Raw genomic sequence first — 21,722 nt, 5'->3', positions numbered from 1 at the left:
ATCTAATACCTTGAATATTAATTAGCATTGAAAAAATCAAGCATTTGACTACCTTAAATATTTTTTATGAATTTATTAAGATATCACAATTTTAAGATTATAATATAATAAATAATTTTACTATAATTATTATTAAAGTAAAAATAATAATTAATTAATTATTACCTTTGATTTGATGAAAGTTTTAGAGGAAAAAAAATTCACCATTGATTGTCACTTGATAAAATACTTTAGCAAACTATTAACACGGTTTAGAAGAAAAACTGTATGAGTCAATTATCTTATTTTTATATATATAAAAATGAAGATATTAACTAAATATTTAATATACACATAATAATGTATTGAAAAACTCATGATTAATATTGAAAATTTCATGTATTAGAAAATTCATTATTGATTTTACAATAATTATTAATTATTATTGCTTTTAGTAATAATAATTTAATTATTATTAATGTAAGTTTTTTGGGGGAAAAATTATTTTGTAGACTATCCTATTTTATTATGTGTATATTAACTAAATTAATATACACATAATAATATATTGAAAAATTTATGTATTAAAAAATCTATTATTAATTTTATAATAATTATTAATTACTGCTACTTTTAGTAATAATGATTTAATTATTATTAATGCAAGTTTTGGAGAAAAAAAAATCTTTTGCAGAGTATCCTACTTTTATATATAAAATGATATTATATATTATTATATTATATAAAGATAATATTTTATTTAATGGACAATTTTCTGTGACTTAATTAATATTTTAAGTGTCTATTCATATTCCTCATAAATAGTATTTATTTTTGATTGATTGATGGATTAATTAAATATTTAATATTTATATAATAATGTATTGAAAAACTCATTATTAGCATTGAAAAACTCATATATTTAAAATTCATTATTAATTTTACAATAATTAGTACTTATTATTTCAAAGTAATTAGAAAATTTAAATTATTAATGCAAGTTTTGGAGAAAATTTATTTTTCGACTATCTTACTTTTATATATATAAAAAGATATTATATATTATTATATTATATAAATATAAGATTTTATTTATTGACAAATTTTGTGACTTAATTAATATTTTAAGCATCTATTTATATTCTTCATAAATAGTATTTATTTTTGATTGATTGACGAATTAATTAAATATTTAATATTCACATAATAATGTATTAAAAAATTCATGATTAGCATTGAAAAAATCATGTATTTAAAATATATTATTAATTTTACAATAGTTAGTACTTATTATTTCAAAACAATTGAAAATTTTAAATTATTAATATAAATTACTAAATGTAAATTATTAATGTAATAAGTACTAAATGTAAATTATTAATGCAAGTTTTGGGAGAAATTTTTTTTTTTTCAAACTATCATACTTTTATGTATATAAAAATGTTTAAGCAACCTTTACCAATTTAAAAACTATTAAACTTAAAAATTGATATATGAGCGTTTAGGAAAAGCTATGCCCCTCCCCAACTCTTTTGAAACGCTAGTGGTGGTTTTTTGGCATTGATTGACAAAATTACCAAGCTACCCTCATAAATTCTATACATTTACAATCCGTATCCCCTTTATTGTAGTGCCATCTCCATTGCAACGCCACCTCCGCTTCCTCCATTGTAGTACCACATCTAGTAGATCGGTCGTCGCCTCCATCCCTACACTGTCGTTGTTGTCAGATCTCCTCATTCGTCTTGTCGATTGCCGCCTCTTCCTTACAGATCGGCCATCAATCATATCCTCCTAATTGCAGATCGATCATTGCGTCGATCGCCATTGTCTCTTGCTTCGTCCATCGCCTTCTATTGCAATGTCCATTGTCACCTCATTTTGTCTCCCATCTCCTTCTTTGTTGTCTTGACCGTCACCTTCTTTTGTTGTTGCCAACCATATTTTTCACTATATATATAACACATAAAATATTGTATTAGTATATTTTTTAATAATTAAATATAATTTATCAATATTTAATAATAAAAATTTATCAATTAAATATTAATTTATAATTTATTTTTATTAAAAATTAATATTTTATTTATATTATTTAACATGTCTATTTTTATCCTTTTATCAAGTTTTGATAATTTATCAACTCTTTTAAATTAAATATATAATTATTAATTTAAACACTACACAATTTTTTAATTTAACACAACCTAAAACTAAACAACTTAAATGCTGTTAAAAAAAGGGTAACCCAAACACCCTCTAAGCAGTAAAGAGGTAGGTGAAATCCTGCGGAATTTTCTTTGTCGTCCTGCTGATAATGGAGCTCCGGTTTCAGAAATGCGTAGCGCGAGAGGGAGAAGACGGGCCATCGGTTTTGTTTTTGGCTGAAGCGTCATTTGGGTTGTTGCCTTGTTGGGGAAGACCCAGACGAGGGTTACATCGGAACACCGAGGAGAAATTTAGTTTCAACAAGAACGGTGATGTTGAAAGCTTCCGCTCGTTCACTATAGGCACGAACTGAGGTTTTATTCTCCGAGTGCTGCTATGAGTTTGCTGTACTAAGATGTTAATTGATTCTTGGGATGTTAAAGGTTTAACTCAGACGGAGAAGTTTCAATGCTAATGATGATTCCAGCAAGCTAAGATCAACCAGGGGAAAACAGGGGCGCTGGTTAACAGGTTAAGGTAAACATCTTCGTTCCCTTTGGTTTCGGAACTTCTGTTAAACTATTCTATGCTGAAGCTGAAGAAAAAAAAATCGAAAAGTGTTGATAAGGGAGATATCCTGATGAGAGCTAAATTATAATGATGCTTGAGTAGTGTTGTTGATTGCAATTAGTAATGCGGTCGTATATAGGTACTTTAAGGGTTTAATTAGAAAGGAAAAGTACGAAGAAACTATTCAACTGGAGGTGGGAAGGAACAAATACAAGTTTAAAATTGAGGTGAGGATTCAACTAAATTCCATTTGAATTTCTGTATGATTGAAGTAGTTCTCAGAGAATCCATGGGTATTAAATAGAAAGTGGGAGGAAATAATATATGTCTGTGCATAAGTGCTCTGTTGATATGAAGCAAAAAATGAAATTAATTTAGAGCTTTGTCATAGATGTAACCATTGGGGGCTTGGAAAGAACAGCCACTGATTAAGGAATTAAGGTAAAGATTCTATTATTTAAATTTTGAATTCAAGTGAACATGAATACTTGAAATGACTCTTTCTGTAAATCATAATTGAAAGTTGGGTTGCCTACGGTTGTGGCAAGTACATTCTAGATGAAATTTATTAAAAGTCTAGTTGTTCTTGAAATTGAGATTCCCTGTTACCAGAAGAAGGGGGAAGAAAAGAAGAAACTGAAAGAAAATGAGATTCCCAGTGAATGAACATCTAAGCTGAAAGTATAGTATTTGAAGGTTATATGATTGAAGTTGGAAATTCAAAGCTTAGAATATTAATATTCATCCATTAAGTTTTAAAATGTGGATTAGTGGTCTTCTTGAAATGAAATGTCCCTTAGAAGTATTCATGAGATTTAGAAGGTGGGCTTAGTGGTGCTTTAAGAAGGGATTAGTGAATGTAAGATAATGCATGCAGTGCTCCTTATATGTACACATTACTTGTTGCCTCATTGCACCACATTTTTATATTTGATACTATTTATTGCAATATATAGATTATATGGTACCTACTATATTGGAGAAAATGTATGATAGTGTTTCTCATTTGTACGGGCATGGTGCATAGTATGCATGTCTTATTGAGCTTCGTGGCTCATGTGGTTATTGTTACCTTGAAAGCATACAGCTATTTAATTTGTATGTAAAACATATATGTCAAAATAATATATTTTACATATTGATTATGTGTAGAAATTATTCGTAAAAAAATTATTGTATATAAAAAATATTTTTCATCTTATTTTTACAAAATATTTTGTGTAAAAGTATTTTTTATAAGTTGATATTATTGTTTTTTAATGAACTGTTAACACTTTAAAAAATAGAGTGTTCTAGTTGATGTAGTTGGCTTCTTAAATTTGAAGGATGGCATGACTTTTTTTTTTTCCCCTTCCTTTTGTGTTTTGCTTTCATTTTACAACAACAGTTAGAAACTTTAATGCCCGCTAGATGGGGGTTTTTGTTTTCATTTATAGAAACTGAAAGTATATTTTTTGGTAAATATTTATATTTTGAATAAAATGATATAGTTACCTAGGGGAAAAAAAAAGAGTTGATATAGTAATGGATAGAGATGATTGACAAACTGGAATCCATGCATCCTAATGGGATTAAGGGAAGTTGAGGAAAAAATAATATTGCTATTTTTGAAAGTGCTTTTTCAATACTATCACTCTTTTTATTTATTTATTTTTTGCTAACAAAATATTATCACTTTTAGTAATATGATAATATCATTTATTAATGTTATTATTTAGTTTTTATTTTAGATGTAGTTGTTTTATATTTGTTGTTTGTTTTTTCTTGTCCCATTCATCCCTGCACTAAAGCAACATAGCTAATTTTTGAAATTCCTGGGAAATTATCTAATACTTAAACGGCCATTTTATTTTTGTCCAACATTTTCAGACCTTCCCAAGTGAAAGTACCTATCTGGCCCCTGCAATTTTGTAGAATTTGCCTTTCTCTTCCAACACCACCGTTGAACAATCTTCTTAATCAATTGTCTCAGTTCTTTAAAAAAATTCAATAGATTAATCCTCCTGAAACCTTGACTAGATGCTTTCAGTGGTGCTTCAATGTCACTATAGGGCTTTGGGACCTTATTCAAGTTCTTGGGACTGGATCCTCAAAAATCAACTTTACATGGAGATCAATTCATTTAAGATCCACTTGTTTGGACAGCAATTTTATTTCCCAAAAGACTTCAAAGAATGAGCCACAGTTTTCTCTTGTTTCTGCTAATTATATGATTGTTGTTCGAAATGGACTACTTAGCGGGTTCTATCTGTGTCTACTAGGTGTTTGATGTATTGAATTTAGTTGTCCTTCTCACATTGTCTTGGGCTGTAGATTAGTTCTGGGTAAAGAAATTCCTCAGTTTAACATACAATTGATGGATACCCTTGTTGTGCAAGTAAGTTTATTCGTGCTTCTGATATATATTTTGTTTCTTCTTTTGAAGTTTCATGGCTTTGTGTAATTGGTCCTTAAAGTTGCCATCTAAAGTCAAACAAAAGTTTTCTAACCAGTAATTTGCTTTTTGCTTTCTGCAAATAGAGCTCTCTAGCTTTTGATTATCTTTCAAGTGATACCCCCAAAATTGAAGAAAATAGTAAATAAATAAAAGAGCAGAAGAAATGCCTCCAAACGGCCCAAAATAGTAAATGAGGCTTACTGAATAAAAAATGAGGAAACAAAAACATAAAATGGGGCATGAGTGTGCTAGGAAACAAAAATATAACATTTAGTGACACTAAAATCCTCTTGACAACCCATTTCTGCCCCAGGTGAGCGATCTAGTCTGAAATTGATTGGAGAGTATAACTATTCTACATGTTTCTCCATTCCCCTTTTCCAAAATCAAGAAATTCACCTGTAGCTGATGAGTACCAGCTTTGCTTTAACTCATTAAGGTACAATTACAGCTTTCTTGTTTGTATCACTTTGATACATTCAGCTGTTGAAAGGAACAAATGACCTAAGAGCATATTAGGAGTTCACATTGACTTTGGATCCCTAATCATACACTTATTTAGAAATTTATCAGCCTTTGATGACATTAATCACTTTGGAATTTATAACTTGCTCTGTTAAAGCATTCTTGAATAAAAACTACATATTCGAGGCTTAACTCACATTCTTATTGATAAGTTGCAAAATAGTGTAGCCAAGTGACCAAGTATCAGCCTCAAGGCTGTAGTCTTGGTAAAAGATGATCTCTAACACCATATACAATAGTGTACCCTTGAGTCCTAACTTGACTTTGTTTTGTTTAGCCTCTCTCAAGCTTTTTTTGTTGCTTTGAAATCAACAATCTTTGTATTTCCTTTCACTAGCAACGTGTGTTGAGACTTCAGATCGCAATGAACATAGCCCTACTTGTTAACATAATTGAGACCCATTAGAATAGACTATGTATACTTCTTCGTTTCATTCTCCAGCAATCCTTCACCACCTAACTTGCTACTCCTATTGTCCAAATTGCCACTAGAGGCAAATTTCAACCACGTGTTCATTCGAATGTCATTCTCCTCTATGACATCCTCCCTAAAACAATGGATAATGTGTGGGTCAACCTCATATTGACTCACCAACCTTTTCTCATTCAAAAGTGAACGAGACTTGCCAACCTCCCAAATCAATGATGTATCTTGAACATATCTTGGTGGATTAGTGAATGATCTGCCAAGATGGGTCTAACATACATCATTGACTGGTGGAGGTTGAAGGTACTAGTTCACTTCTGAAAGAGAAAAGGTTGTTGCCTCAGTTTGAGGCCAATCCACGCCTTATCCATTGTTTTGGGAAGGATCTCATCAAGGGGAATGATATTTAGATGTACAATATGTGGTTGGAGTATGCCTTTGGTGGCAATTGGGCTAACAGGATTAGCAAGTTAGGTGGTGGAGGATTGCTGAAGAATGAAGTCAAGAGGCATACATAGTCTATTTTTTCTGATCGGTCTCAATTACGTTCACAAGCAAGGCTATGTTCATTGCGATTTGAAGCCACATAACATGTTACTGGTGGAAGGAAATGCAAAGATTGTTGATTTCGAGGTAGTAAAAAAGGCTTGAGAGAGGTTGAAACAAAAAAGAAGCCAAGTCAGGACTCAGGAGTACCTTATTGAATACGGTGTCAGAATCCATCCTTTACCAAGACTACTGGCCTGAGGTTGATGTTGGTTTCTTAGCTTCACCGTTTTGCAACTTATCACTAGAAATGCGGCACGGGATGTGATCTAGGCCTTACAAATGCAGTTTTAATATTCAAGAATGCTTTAACAAAGCAAGTGCTTGAAATTTCAAGGTGATTAATGTCATCCAAGGCTGATGAATTTCTAAAGAAGTGCATGATTAGGGATCCAAAGTTGAGGTGGACTATTAATATGCTCTCAGGCCATTCATTTCTTTCAACTATTGAGGGCATCGAAGACAAAATGAACAGCGTAGTCAGTGAGTTTATTTCCTTGAGGCTTCAAAGAGCAAACCCCAATTTTCTCATGTCTCTACTAATTATAGGGTTGTTGTTTGAAATGAACTACTTTAGTGGGTTCTATCTGTTTCTGCTAGGTGTTTGATGCATTGAATTTAGTTGTCCTTCTCACATTGTCTGGGGCTATATGATTAGTTATGGGTAAAATAAGTTCCTCATTTTGACATCTAATTTATTGATAACCTAGCCATTCAAGTAGCTTTATTTGAGCTTATGATATATATTTGGTTTCTTCTTTCGAAGTTTCATTACTTTGTTTAATTGGGCCTTCAAGTTGTCATCTAATGTCAAACAAAGGTTTTTCCATACGATTATTTGCTTTGCACTATTTTTTATGGAGCTTTCTAGATTTTGGATATCTTTCTTCTTGTTGTTGTTTCAATACAATAATTAATTTGTAGTGCAAGAAAACAAGTCTCGGCTTAGAATGATCCTGAGAGTTTCAAGTCTAAACGCAAGTGATCCCGAGAGTTGCAAGTCTGGATGTAGATGATCAAGAGACCTAGATGTTTGGATGCAAATGATCAGGTGACTTGATGATCGAGTGCTTTGATGATCAGATGCCCTGATGATCGAGTGCCTTGATGATTGTGATACCCCAAATTTGAAGAAAAATAGTAAATAAATAAAAGAGCCCAAGAATGCCCCAAAAAAGCCCAAAGTAGTAAATGAGGCTTACCAAATAGAACTTGAGGAAACAAAAATATAAAAATAGGGTATGGAGCCCAATTCTGAGGCCAAATTTGAATGGGAAAATGAAGGATATTTTTACACAAAATCTGATCTGTTGATGAACCCAATGCAAGCGTAAGCGTGTAAGGATGCAAAATGGTTGAATTTTAGAGGTCATTTGATGGATGAATTTTAGAGGTATTCTTGGAATAAACCATTATATCCTCAATAAAACAATGACGAATTGATTTAGAAATGCAGGGAACAATAGATTCATAAGATCCATAAAATATTGCCGTGAATTAGTTAGTCCAATTGGCCTGATTTGGAATTCATAGTGTTGATAGCGTGATCGAAAGGTGGTTTCAGGGATATCCTTGCCCTTGATCTTCAAACAGTAAGATCTAGAACGTAAATCAATTTTTGAGAAGACCCGTGTCCCTTTCAATTGCTTGAATCACTCATTATTAGACAGTGGACCGTATTTTTTAATGGTCACTCTGGTTGCTTGAATGCAAGCAACTGTCCTTTTTGACATAGCATTGGAACCTCCCGTGGGGGACACACTGGGTCAGATAAATCACCTGGGTGAGTATATTTTTTTGTCCTCTCATGAAATGTTTTGTGTTAAATTGTCAATACAGTTTCATTAAACTAGCTCAGTAAATCAGCTGGGAACACACTGGGTCAGATACAACTTAAGATTAATGAAGCTTGAATACCAGCTAAAGTTGTATTACTTTATCTCTATCTAAGCTCTCTAAAGGTAACAAAGTGCCACCAGGTGAGCTGCGGAAGTGCTTTTGCTGCAATAATTTCATGGACCTTTGACATGAACCATTGAAACAACTCTATTTGTACATTTACTGATGCTTGTTCAAGAGATATTTTTTCTTTTCTTTTTTTTTTAATAATAGAAGAGCACCACCTCTAGGGGGCAAAAAAATACGAGCCCATGCCAATTGACCAACAAAAAGAGGGGTGGGGGGAAGCTGCCCACATACATTTAAGGCGCCTGATTATCTGGATTCCCTTTCTTTTTCTCTTTAAGGACGCCAATTTTAGCCATTTACCCTTTATTTCGTTATTTTCTTATTTCATTTTTACGCATCTTTGTTAGGTGACTTTGGCAAGTCCCAAGGTGGAGGCAATTCAGCGGACTATTCTACACTGTATCACTGTGAGTGGATGGATCATTTTATGGTGGATTTTCGCATGCCTTTGAATCTCTTTATGTCTTTATATATATTTCCTGTTTATAAATCTTATTTCAGTCTTAATCATTAAATTGCATAAAACTGGGGAAGTTTCATTTTGCTCTCATTGTTGATCATCGCTGTTATAAACATATTGTTTATTGATGATGGTTATTGTTGGATATTCTAGTATTACTGTTATTAACATGAACTGAGTTGGTTAATTGATTTCAAGTTTGCATGTTATTGTCTACCTATTAATATATAATTTACAAATTATCTTTATTCATTGTATGGGAGTATAATGTTGAATCTATATGCTAGCAATACCTCAGTTAATAGGGTTATTGCCGACCCATTATGTAGGCCATCACACTTGAGACCTTGTCATCTATGAGTTGCTATGAGAAATGTACTTTTATGACCCGATTTTACATTAATAGTTTATTAAAGCTTTTAGATATATAGGCTATTATGGAATGCCCTCCTTTGCGAGGGTTTTTGTCGCTTGGTTCTATAATTTTCAACAAGAGAGATAAATCTGAATCTGATTCATAATAATTGCGCAAAGAGTGAATTTGAACTTAGGAACCCAAGGCGTCCATCACTCCTTACTGACCACTGAGGCAATCCTAGGGGACATATAAGCCATCTTTAGTTAGCATATTTTGGATGATGCCTTGTATTGTTACAAGTAGTATCAAAGCTGATCTATTACCACTACCAAATAGGTGTAGGCTAGGAAATATGGATTTATGGCCTAACGAGGATGTCAGGAATTAAAAGGAGTGAGATTTTATTTTGACCCAATTCCACATCAATACTCAATTGAGATCTTGAGTATGTTACTTGGTCCCATAAACCCCATGATTTACCTTTAACTAATAATTTCATGTGAGGACCTGCAATGTTACAAAAGGAACAGATCCAATCCAGGACCACTGTGGAGTGACTGCATATCAAAAGAAGGTTTTCAGACTAATTTGGATCCAATTAACAAATGAGTTTCTGGCCTATAGAGAAGGTCAGGAATTAAAAGGAAAGGGAAGAGTTTGTCACCACTAATGTCTTACATAGATAGTTTATTGTATTGGATATATTACTTTCATAAATCACCTCTAACTAATATTTTTGGATATATTATTGTACTAATTAATTGATGTTTATCAATTGCTTCCTTATCCCTTATTATCCATTTTGCATTCTGTTACTCATATGCCTATCAATTGATTCCTCATCTCTTCCCCCTTATTGCTCGGGCATTGACCCCTTATTGCATCTATTTTTATTTTTCCTATTACAATACTTTTTTTTTTTTATCTTTCACTAAGTTGAGACTTATCCTCTTTATTTTAACATTTTCCAGATTCATCGCTTGGATGCAATAGTTGTGGTATGATTCTTTGTGATATTTTTAATACTTAGACATGCTTATGGATATAACACTGACTATACTAACTTATGATTCATTGACATATGATTGATATTGACATATGTTACATTGACATATGATTCACGAAAAATGCTAGAGAGTTCGACGACCTTACTGATGGGTTTATCAAAAGGGGACAAAAAGACTATTTTGCCCCCACGTCCTGCTCTCCCCCTCCGATAGATTCCCTCTTTCTTTGCACGTCTCCCCTGCCTGCCATGGCCCCCGCTCGCCTCTCCGCCGCGCCTTGCTACAGTCGCCCGGCCTCGTCTTCGTTGCCTCGCCTCGCCGACAGTCGCTACATCGACTGTCAACGAGGCAACGGAGGCGAGGCGGGACGAAGAGGTGAGCGGCGACCATGGCATGCAGGGGAGACGCACAGAGTGAGAGGGGGCAGTGGCCTGCTTTACAAATTTGTAAAGTGGGCGGGGCAAAATCGTCTTTTTGCCCCCCTCTTTGTGAGCTGCTTGGTAGGCCCCGTCAGGCCCTATAGAACGACTCATGATTCACTGATTATTTGATTTATGTAATTATTCATTTATTTATTATTTTATTTATAGAAACAGAGGGTTTGATGTATGACATTTAAATTGGATGGGATAATATTTATATATAATTATTATAATTCTTTGTTATTGTTGTTTATATTAGATGATGCGCCCACTAATTAGGTTAGTTATATATTGACATTCTAACACTTATTGTATGTATTAAGATTTACAAATCTATAACAAGACCATGATATGGTATTTTAATTATTTTATAAAAAGTTTAAGAACTAATTTAGTAAAAAATAAAGTTTAAAGGGTCTTCAAACTAGAAATTTAAAATTTAAAGGTTACGGTTAATTTTTAATCTTGTAAGTAGCTAAGATAGTTTGTCTAATTTAAAAAATTTAGGGACCCATTTGATAAAATATAAAATTTAAGAAATGTTTGGGTAATTTGGAATGTACGATTAATTTATTTAAAATAAAATAATAATTGTAATAAGTAATATTATGCAATTTTTAGGGGCAAAGTTTTGATCCACGAACTAAACATTCAAAAGGCACCTAAGTTCTCATCCTAAAGTTTTGAAAAGCCTTTTTTTGGGTATTAAAAAAAATTATAGATGTAATTTACTAAGAGATGTAAAAAAATTAAATTTACAATTATAATTGTCATGAGATATTAATCATCATTTAATCATTCTTAACTTAAAAAAAGAAATATTTTTGAATATATTGATAAAATTGACATTTTATATACAATGCGCAATGCCTGATATGATGATCAAATGGGCAGAGATTTACCTTAGGTAATTGTTCTTCATACAAATTAATAAATAATTATCTTAAATCTTAAATAAGTATTATGATCGTGTTTACAATTTATTATTTTTGACAATGGACTCTCGTGATCCTATTAGGTGACCGATGAGCCATGACAATTTGAGAGTGGGTGTCCTACTACCTCATGTAATAATAATATTATAATATTATAATAATATTATAATATTAATAAAATTAATGATATTTGTAATAGTCAATATATATATATATACCCACATACACTTGAACATCTGTTTTTTTTCAAAAATAGTAGCAATGTTATTGTAAGGGCCACTTGAAGTACTCTAAGAACACGTAAGTTCATTTTTAAAATTTGAGAAATTGAGGGCCAATTTTTTCTGACAAAAATAATTTTGATTATTTATTTTATTTACTTTTTAATATTTTTATAACAAAAAATAAAAAAAAAATTGCTTAAGGATAAATATTTTTACCAAAATATGAAAAATGACTTATCTAAAATTGGAATAACCCATATGAGTTGTTTTGATTAGAATCAACAGTAGCGAGTTCTTTCAAATTTATCTATATTTATGTAATTACCCCACAACTAGTGGGTTGTTTCGAATTTATCAAGATTTGAGTTGTTTTTCAAAACCTCATCTTAGTTATTTCAATCAGAACAACTTAGATTTGGTAGTGATCAAAATCTAAAAAGCTAGATTAAAATTTGGGTTGTTTTGAATAAAAACCAGAAAAAGATGGTCATTTTTCTCCAAATACAATTCACTTTCTTATAGTCATGGCATTGTTTTAATTATAAGTTAATTTGAGAAACTTTTTCTTTTCTTGCCCAAATAATGAATAATTCCAAGCAGGTTATTTTGGTCCCTTTCTTTCTTAGACACTAAAATTTATTTTCTCATTTGAAACAAATAATGTCATATATACAGATGAAACAAACACATTTCTATTTTACCAAATGTCATATACACACCCCAAAAAAAATTACTTTAATTTTCATAATTCAAACACAATCTCAAAGACAATGAAAGAAAACAAGATGAAAAATAATTTTTTGCGTGTAAAATTCAAATATATACACACACATGTGTGAGCGCGAGATATAACATACTTTATATTGATTCAAACAGCTAGAGGTGGAGGCTTAGTTTTAACACATAATTAATATATAATAACAAAACAAAACAGAAGGCACTGTCGATCAATTTGTGTTTGGACATGGATGAAATAATTAGCATAAATTGTATCTAGTTTAAGGAATAAATGTATTCTTTTGCAAGATGATATATGGTTATGGATAATGCAAATCTTACAAGATGAATGATAATATTTCACAAACCGCATTTTCATTCAATCTTTTTGAGTTAACCAGTACTTTTGTTGCCAATCCAATTAATACATGGAACCGCTTTATCAATCAAATTTATAGTTACTTATCCTAATCAAATCAAATCCAATCCAATCCAATCCAACGCAAGTTATGTATACATATAGCTCCCAAATCAAAGCTTAGTTCATGTTTCATCGCCATCTTGTTAATTTGTACTGGTTGGGAACAGTGAGCGAGTGAGAGAATTTCTTGGAAAGCAAGGATGCAGTGGAGCAGAGGGGAAAAGCTGGGAAGTGGTGCTTCCGGGACGGTGTACGTGGCTCATGTTCTGCAAGATCAATGTTCCATCAAGAACGGCCTTCCTTCCAATGTCATGGCCGTCAAATCTGCGGAAGTTGAGTGGGCTGGCCCGCTTTTGAAGGAGAAGAAACTGCTGACTCGCTTCCAGTCTTGTCCCCATGTTATTCGCTGTTTTGGGGACAATATCACAGACGAAAATGGTGTCCAAATGTACAACCTCTGGCTGGAATATGCCTCGGGTGGTAGTTTGGCCGATCGGCTTACGAGGTTGGGTAGAGGGTTATCCGAGGATGAGGTCCGAAAGCACACTCAGTCCGTTTTGAAGGGTCTGCGCCACCTTCACATGCAAGGATACGTTCATTGTGACCTCAAGCCTCACAACATCTTGCTGGTGCAAGAAGATGCCAAGATCGCCGATCTTGGGTCAGCAAAGAAGGCTGGAAACACACTGAAGAAGAAGCAACGCAAGCCGAGTCTCAGGGGCACGCCTATGTACATGGCACCGGAGTCCATCCGCCAACAAGACTACCAGCCCGAGACCGATATTTGGGCCCTTGGCTGCACCGTTTTGCAGCTCATCACCGGGAAGGAGCCCTGGAGGTGTGATCCAGGAATGGCATCTGTGGCTTTGATGTATAGGATTGCCAGCACAGACAAAGTTCCAGAAATTCCTAGCGCCGAGTTGATGTCTTCTGAGGTCAGAGATTTTCTAAACAAGTGCTTCGTTAGGGATCCCAAGTCTAGGTGGACCGCTGACGAGCTCTTGGGCCATCCCTTTCTTTCGGCTACCCAGGGAATTCAAGAGCAATCAAACAAGAAAGCATTGGCTGTACCTGAAGGTAAGAAAGCAACGCATAGCTCATCAACGTCCCAGAGTTCATTAGGCCAATTGATCAGGCCAAACTTGATTCTGTACCCTTCAGTTGTAGTTGCTTGTGGAGAGAGGAGGAGAATCGAGAAGGAAGCAGAGCTGTTTGCAGTATACTAGCAGTTTCAAGTAAGATCTCCAGGCGTAGCACTGGAATGCCAAGAGATTTTCAGTCTTACCAAACCTGAGCACCAACATCGAAATTTTCACTTAGGTTGTTGTAGGAAGAGATAGTTCTTGATTGCAGCTTCAAGTTGTAGGGGAATCAATGATGTAATTCAATTATTTGTAAATGCACTTGCACATTGATTAATGCAGCACTTGCATTGATCCAGTAAATGTAAATGCTAACTCAACAATTGTAAATGCAAATGTCCATCAATGGAAGTGAACACTATCTTTTTTTCTTAATGGTCCATGAGCAGTCCTTTTTGTTGTACATTAACAACAGCTTGCTTGAGCAGTCCTTTTTGTTGTACATTAGCAACAGTCCTTTTTTTCTTAATGGTCCATGAGCAGAACTTTTTGATGATTTTAGAATCATCAAAGTGTCCTCGAAGTTGTTGCCCAAGCCAAAGGGCATGCAACCCACATTTTTTGCTTGTTTGAGCTAGATACAGGTCCTAAATATTTCTCCTTACTTTGAAAATTATCAGGAATAAAAATAATATGGTCTAGGATTTTCATGAATTTTCCCAAGCTTTTCGGAAAATCCATGTGGCTCCAAGACCCCAAGTAGCAGCTCAGCCCATTCTTGGTTCAAATCTGTTTTTCTGGTTGGACTTCCCCAATGAGAATTCTCCCATGGGATTCTTTCTTTTTTTTTCCTGACCAACAAACTTGGAAGAATTTATTTGATGTTCATTTTGGACTTTTGGTTATTTTTAGCTGATTTTTTTTTTTTAAAATATAATTCCTAGGTTTTGTTCTATGTATCGATTTGGTCATAACAATTTTAAACCAAACATTAGATCTCAACTACCCAAATTCTCCAAATGGACAGATTTCACTTCTATGTCATTTTAAACTTGCTGGTCACACAATTGGGATTTTTTCCAGGACTTGAGCTAGGCCAACTGTGCAAAATTACCTGGTTTTGAAAGTGTGGTTAGCAGGCACACAGACCATTTGAGTTCAGGGCCTTAACTATTTTTTCCCACCCTTTTCATCTTGCACACAACTAACATATGGTTGGTAGGTTATTTGAGATTTTTCTTCCCTTGCTTTGGAATTTCATTACCCCAAACCCCCCAATTGCACAAACTCACCAAGCTGTCTTGCCGTAAGCTGGTGCACTGCCCCTTCCCCACCCTCCTTAGGTCTAAACCCAGGTTAATCTAAACAAGGATAGTGAGCATAAGGTCTAAAATCAGTGGTTTACTAAACGCTTTCTGCATAGATTCAAGTCCCTGAAACAGTTGTTTACTAAACGCTTTTTGCATCTCAACTAGAATGAACTGAAAATTTTATACCAGAAAACATTAATCAAATTTCATATCAGAGTTGTCACCCGTACGTCATACCACAACTTAACATCAAGTCATTCACCTGGGCTCTTATTACTTTTTCACCTCAGATCCAATACTAGACCACGGACACATAAAAGAAAGCCGAGATTTCTTCAATATTATACTATCTACCACCAGGCAACGTACAGGTATAAATTGGATTTCAGCTTTGCACCTCAGGTCCCCTGTGAACTTTGCCACCGTAGAATGTCTCCTAACTCAGAAAAATTCTAGCATATAACTATTAGGCAATTTGGTTATGGCATCATCTAGTTTATAACCAGATCTCATGCCTCAAAAGCTCATAAAGTACTGCCATACTCGGCCTGCTTTCAGGAAAATTTTAGATCTACAGATCTGCTAATCCATGTCCTCGTATTTCAGTCATGTTCTTCTAGTGTAGGAGATCACCGACATACAGTTTCATGGTAAGACTTATGATTTTTTTTAAGCAAGTACTTTGAAAGAAGAGTATCAGCAATAAGGGAGCGAACACAACAAAAAATAAGCAACAGAAAGAAGTGGGGTTGGGGGGAGAATACGTCTACCGGCATAAAAAACTAATCAGAAAAACTCAATAAAAATCATGGAAATGAGAAAATTTCCAATTTAAACAGCGAACAGGATTCTGAATTCGGTAACCATGTGCCAATGGAGCATATTATCAAATCTTCAGCTTAAAGAGTGAAGGCACTAATTGTCTCTAGTTCGTAGTCTGAAGCATTAGTGTGTGATACACAACTGAATCACAATCCGTAGGGTGAAAACAAGAAGAAAGCCTTAGGCAACTCATTCATAGCTCAGCAGGTATCGCTTCCTTTTTGCTACTTCCTCATAGCTATAGCAGTAAAACCATCAGAAGAAAGCAAAGGCAGCAAGCCTCCAATTGCAAAACACCATGAACAAAACCAAAGCTGTATAGGAAACGAACTTACAGTGACCCACAAGCAGATGGATCATGTCCTTCGTAATGAAAAATCATATGCTAGAGGTCGGGCAACTTCTTGTGAGTTTCCACCAAGCTTCTATCCCACCAGCACCAAGTCACCAACAGTGGGAATATATCATTTTGATTTCTCTCAACGGAATCATAGAATAGGTTAAATTGAATTTGCAATCCTAGTGTGTGTATGAAGAGACCTTGGAAGTTAAATCAGACATAATTCGAGACACTAATCCACAAAGCTACTCTCCACTTAAGCTACCTCCATTTTTCCGGTGGAACCAGAGTTTAACAACAGCATTAAGCCAAAATCTAGAGAAATTGCATGGCTCTTAAGGCCTTTGACTTCGTTCTGGAATATTGTAAACTGTATTGAGATCTCACTTAGAACCCAAATCTAGAGCAGCCTCAATATAACTGCGTTGTGAAATTTATCACATGATAAAAACCAAATTAAGGGGAAGCAAGGGAACAATTTTGTGTGTGGATGAATAATGTTGTGGGTGAAGCATCAAAACGCTGCCGTCTTGATTGGAGGGCAATGTCGGCAACCTCAGCAGTCCACGTGGACGGCTGATGGAGGGTCACATTGCAACCATCAAGGGCCACTTCTCTGCTGTTCGGCGCCTTTTGATTATCCTTGCTTTTCCCGATGCCCCTTTGCTTGTCCTTATTTCCTTTCTGTTAATCGTGCTCTACGATTAATTGATAGCCATCGATGCTGCCTTTATCAGATTCCATCTCAGCCGTTCATCTCTCATATAAATGTAACAGTGCCTCGGGATGGTAAATTAGACGGGACAAATTGCAGAAAAGAAAGGGGGAAAGGAGGGAGATCAATCGGGAAAGTCTCTCATCTTGGGTGAGCTTTGTCTTTGTTCTTGTATCTCTGTTTGTTGTAATCGTTGGTTCTAGGTTTGCTTCTAATCAATATTTAATGATTGTGAGGCTATTTTGTTTAGACGAACCAGTGATATACAGTTTGTATGGTTTGATTTTGTAACCCTACTCGATTTAGTACAGTGAGCTCTTTCTTCTTGAGCTCAACGTGGACGTAGCCCATTTGGGTGAACCACGGTAAATCCGTTGTGTCCCTCTTTTAATTTCTGTATCTTTTCTTGTCTGGTTTGTTTGAGATTCATTTTATCTCGTAAGTGATTGAATGTTTTTGATCTATCGAAGCCTTTTTCGGATTCTTTAAAGTTTGTTTTAGTTCAATCTTCCACTCGGCCCAACAGTGGTATCAGAGCTCGGTTTCACAAATCGTGCTCTAGGGTTTGAGACAGAATCCGGGTCGTTTTGATTTCTACGTTTGGGGTGTTCTTTGTTATTTGCTTTGTAAAGCAAACCAAGGCTCTAGGGTTCCTTCGATTCTCGGTCAATGGGTGTGTGCTGAGGGAGTCTTATTCTAGAGGTCTAGGTTACCTTCGTGTAAAGCGAAGATGTCGTCCACCCGATTTGAAATCGGAATATTTGACGGAAAAGGAGACTTCGGTAGTTGGAAAAAGAAGATAAGAGTACTTATCTCTCATCACAAAGTGCTGATAGCACTGGAACCAGATGATCGAGAATGGTCTATAGACCAGATTGCTCGAATTGAGGAAATCAGAGAGGAGGCTTACAACCTCATATTTCTTCATCTCGGTGATAGCGTTATAAGAAAGGTAAATGGTATGTCTAACCTTATTGATCTCTGGAACAAACTTGATTCTTTATTTTTTGTTATGACTGCTCCTAATCTTGTATATTTAAAAGGCATGTTGTTTAACTTCAAAATGGATACCTCTAAATCAATGGATGAAAATGTAGATGAATTTACTAGATTAGCTCTATTGTTAAGAGGTACTGACCAAGCACTGGAGACACCAGTGAAACAATGATTTTATTGAATTCTCTGCCTGATGAATATGATGTTGTTAAACATGCATTACGTTATACTGGTATAGTTCCTAGCTTAGATCTTGTAATCTCAGGTATTAAAGCAAGAGAACTTGAACTAAATACAACAAAAAAATCTGGTAACAATCTGTTTGTGAAAGCTAAAAGTGATAAAAAGAATCACATAGGGAATAGTGATCAATCTATTGGAATAGGGTTTAAAGGAAAGAAAAAGGATAAGAAGGGAAAACAAAAACAAACAAAATGGAAGTGCTACTACTGTGGAAAAGAGGGACACATCAAATAATACTATTATGATTTTATTAGGAAACAGAAACAGGGGGGTAACACAAATGTAAATGCAGGTAGTTCAAACTGTCTAGCTGAAGTTCTTACTATTTCTAGCTCATCTATTGAAAATGAATGGGTAATGGATTCCGGTTGCTCTTTTCATATGTGCCCTAATAGAGAATGGTTTCAAAACTTTAATCAAAAGGAAACTGGTATAGTTTATATGGGAAATAATCAATCATGTAGTGTACAAGGAATTGGTGATATACCTTTAAAATTGCATGATAACAAAGTAAGAATTCTAACTGATGTAAGGTATGTACCAGGCTTAAAGAGAAACTTAATATCTCTAGGCATTCTTGATGAGTTAGGTTTTTTTTATATAAAACAGAGAATGGTTTCATGCATGTTCTTAAAGGTGATAATCTCATCATGTCAGGCACTAAGAAACATGGTTTGTATATTTTAAATGGTTGCTATCATTCTTCTGTTAATATGCATTCTGCTTGCATTATAAAATCGGATGAGACAGATATATGGCACTTGAGACTTGGTCACATGAGCCTAAAAGGTTTGCAGGCACTGAAAAACCAAGGCTACCTTGGACCAGTGTCTGTCGGATCCTTGGATTTCTGTGAGCCATGTATTTTGGGAAAGCAACACAGGTTGAGTTTCCATCAAGGGACTCACCTGGTGAAGGTATGCCTAGAATACCTGCATGCTGATTTGTGGGGACCTTCCCAAGTTCCTTCCCATGGTGGTAACAGGTATTTCCTTTCCATTGTAAATGATTACACTAGAACAGTTTGGGTATTCCTGCTAAAAACCAAGGATCAGACATTAGAAAAATTTAAAACATGGAAGATTTTAGTAGAAAACCAAATTGATAAAAAGATTAAGGTGTTAAGAACAGACAATGGATTGGAATTTTGTAATAGAGAATTTGATGCATATTGTAATTCACAAGGCATACTTAGGCATAAGACTGTTAGAAATACACCCCAACAAAATGGGGTGGCTGAAAGAATGAATAGGACCTTACTTGAAAAGGTTGGGTGCCTTCTTTTTACCTCAGGTATGCCTAATTCCTTTTGGGGTGAGGCTATTTCAACTGCATCTTATTTAATTAATAGAAACCCTTCAACAGTCTTAAATTTTAAATGCCCTGAAGAGATGTGGACGGATAAGAAAGTAAACTTTGAATACTTAAGAGTTTTTGGTTGTAAGGCATATGCTCATCAATCTGAAGGAAAGTTAGAACCCAAATCCAAAAAATGTGTGTTTGTAGGCTACCAAGAAGGTACTAAGGGATATAGGCTGTGGGATAGGCATTTAGGTGGAGTTAGGATAATTATTAGTAGAAATGTCATATTCAATGAATCTAAATTCCCTTGCAAGATAACAAACACAAAAGAATCTAATGATAAGAGAAAACTAGATGATCATACTATTCTGGAGGATACTCAAATTCAGGTGGAGCAACCAGTTGTGGGAAATAACACGTCTGGTGCTCCAGCCTCATTTGAACTAGATTTGGGAAAAGTTTCTTCCTCCACTAACCATACCTCTGATCAAAATTTTGATCAAGAGGAACAAATAGAAAACCCTGAGATTGAGGAGGAACAAACCAGTGTTCCCCAACAGGATCTTAGTGACTATCAACTAGCCAGGGATAGGAGCAGGAGGGCAGTGAGACCACCCTCTAGATATGCATATTCAGATTTAGTTTACTGTGCCTTGGTTGCTGGGTATGAATTGAGGGATAGTGAGCCTTCTACTTTTGAGGAGGCTGTCAACTCTTAGGACAGTGTTAAATGGCAGCAAGCCATGGATGCAGAAATGGCATCTCTTGCTGCAAATAGAACTTGGGAACTTGTTCCCAGACCAAAGGATAAAAAATTAATCCAATGTAAGTGGCTGTACAAATTAAAAAAGGGTATGTCACCCTCCGAACCAATTAAATACAAGGCAAGGTTAGTTGTAAAGGGTTTTACCCAAAGAGAGGGAATAGATTATAATGAAATATTTTTCCCAGTTGTTAAGTTTAAAACCATCCATTTAATGCTAGCTATTACTGTTCATTTTGATTTAGAACTTGAACAACTAGATGTTAAGACTGCTTTTCTACATGGTGACTTGGAAGAACAAATATATATGGTATAGCCTGTTGGGTATACTGACTCAATTAAACCTCAGTATGTTTGTTTATTAAAGAAATCATTGTATGGCCTAAAACAGTCACCTAGGCAATGGTATAAGAAATTTGATCATTTTGTCTCTGAAATTGGTTTTGCTAGGAGTCAATATGATAATTGCTTCTATTTTACCCTTTCTGATATTCCTATTTATTTACTGCTATATGTAGATGATATTCTGTTAATTAGCAAATCCAAGTCCAAAATCAGTGAATTAAAATCTATGTTAAATATGAAATTTGACATGAAGGACTTAGGGCATGCTAAGAAAATCCTAGGAATGAAAATAGAAAGAAATAGAAGCAATTTCAGTTTAAAAATACAGCAACATGATTACTTGTTAAAGGCTATGAAAAGGTTTGGTATGAATAATAGTAAATCTGTATTGGTCCCTTTAGCTGGTCATTTCTTGCTATCTAAAGCCTAGTGTCCCACCTCAAATTCTGAAATTATTAAGATGAAAAATGTTCCTTATGCAAATGCCATAGGAACCATTATGTATTCTATGATAAGTACCAGGCCCGGCATTGCTCATTCAATTTCCTTACTAAGCAGATACATGTCAAACCTTGGAAAATCTCATTGGGATGCCTTGAAATACTTGCTTAGATATATTAATGGTTCAGTTAACTGTGGCTTGTGTTATAAAATAAGATA

The 21,722-nt window shown here is 34.6% G+C and overlaps 1 protein-coding gene and 1 long non-coding RNA gene across 2 annotated transcripts in view; both read left to right on the top strand.

Annotated features, from left to right (window-relative positions):
- Positions 1–2,226: 2,226 nt before the first annotated feature.
- On the top strand, positions 2,227–10,790 carry LOC127813124 (uncharacterized). Its single transcript, XR_008026072.1, has 3 exons — positions 2,227–2,664; positions 8,948–9,007; positions 10,390–10,790. It is a non-coding gene; the product is annotated as an uncharacterized LOC127813124 (long non-coding RNA).
- A 2,554-nt stretch (positions 10,791–13,344) lies between these two features.
- LOC127812797 (mitogen-activated protein kinase kinase kinase 20-like) overlaps positions 13,345–21,722 on the top strand; it is a 35,277-nt gene continuing 26,899 nt past the window's right edge. Inside the window, exon 1 of the mRNA XM_052353328.1 lies at positions 13,345–14,079. Within this exon, the coding sequence (XP_052209288.1) occupies positions 13,345–14,079 (735 nt within the window). The remainder of the gene's footprint in view (positions 14,080–21,722) is intronic.

This window comes from Diospyros lotus, chromosome 11 (assembly GCF_014633365.1).
Source record: "Diospyros lotus cultivar Yz01 chromosome 11, ASM1463336v1, whole genome shotgun sequence".
Classification (NCBI taxonomy): domain Eukaryota; kingdom Viridiplantae; phylum Streptophyta; class Magnoliopsida; order Ericales; family Ebenaceae; genus Diospyros; species Diospyros lotus.
This window is presented reverse-complemented; position numbering and strand designations above follow the sequence as displayed.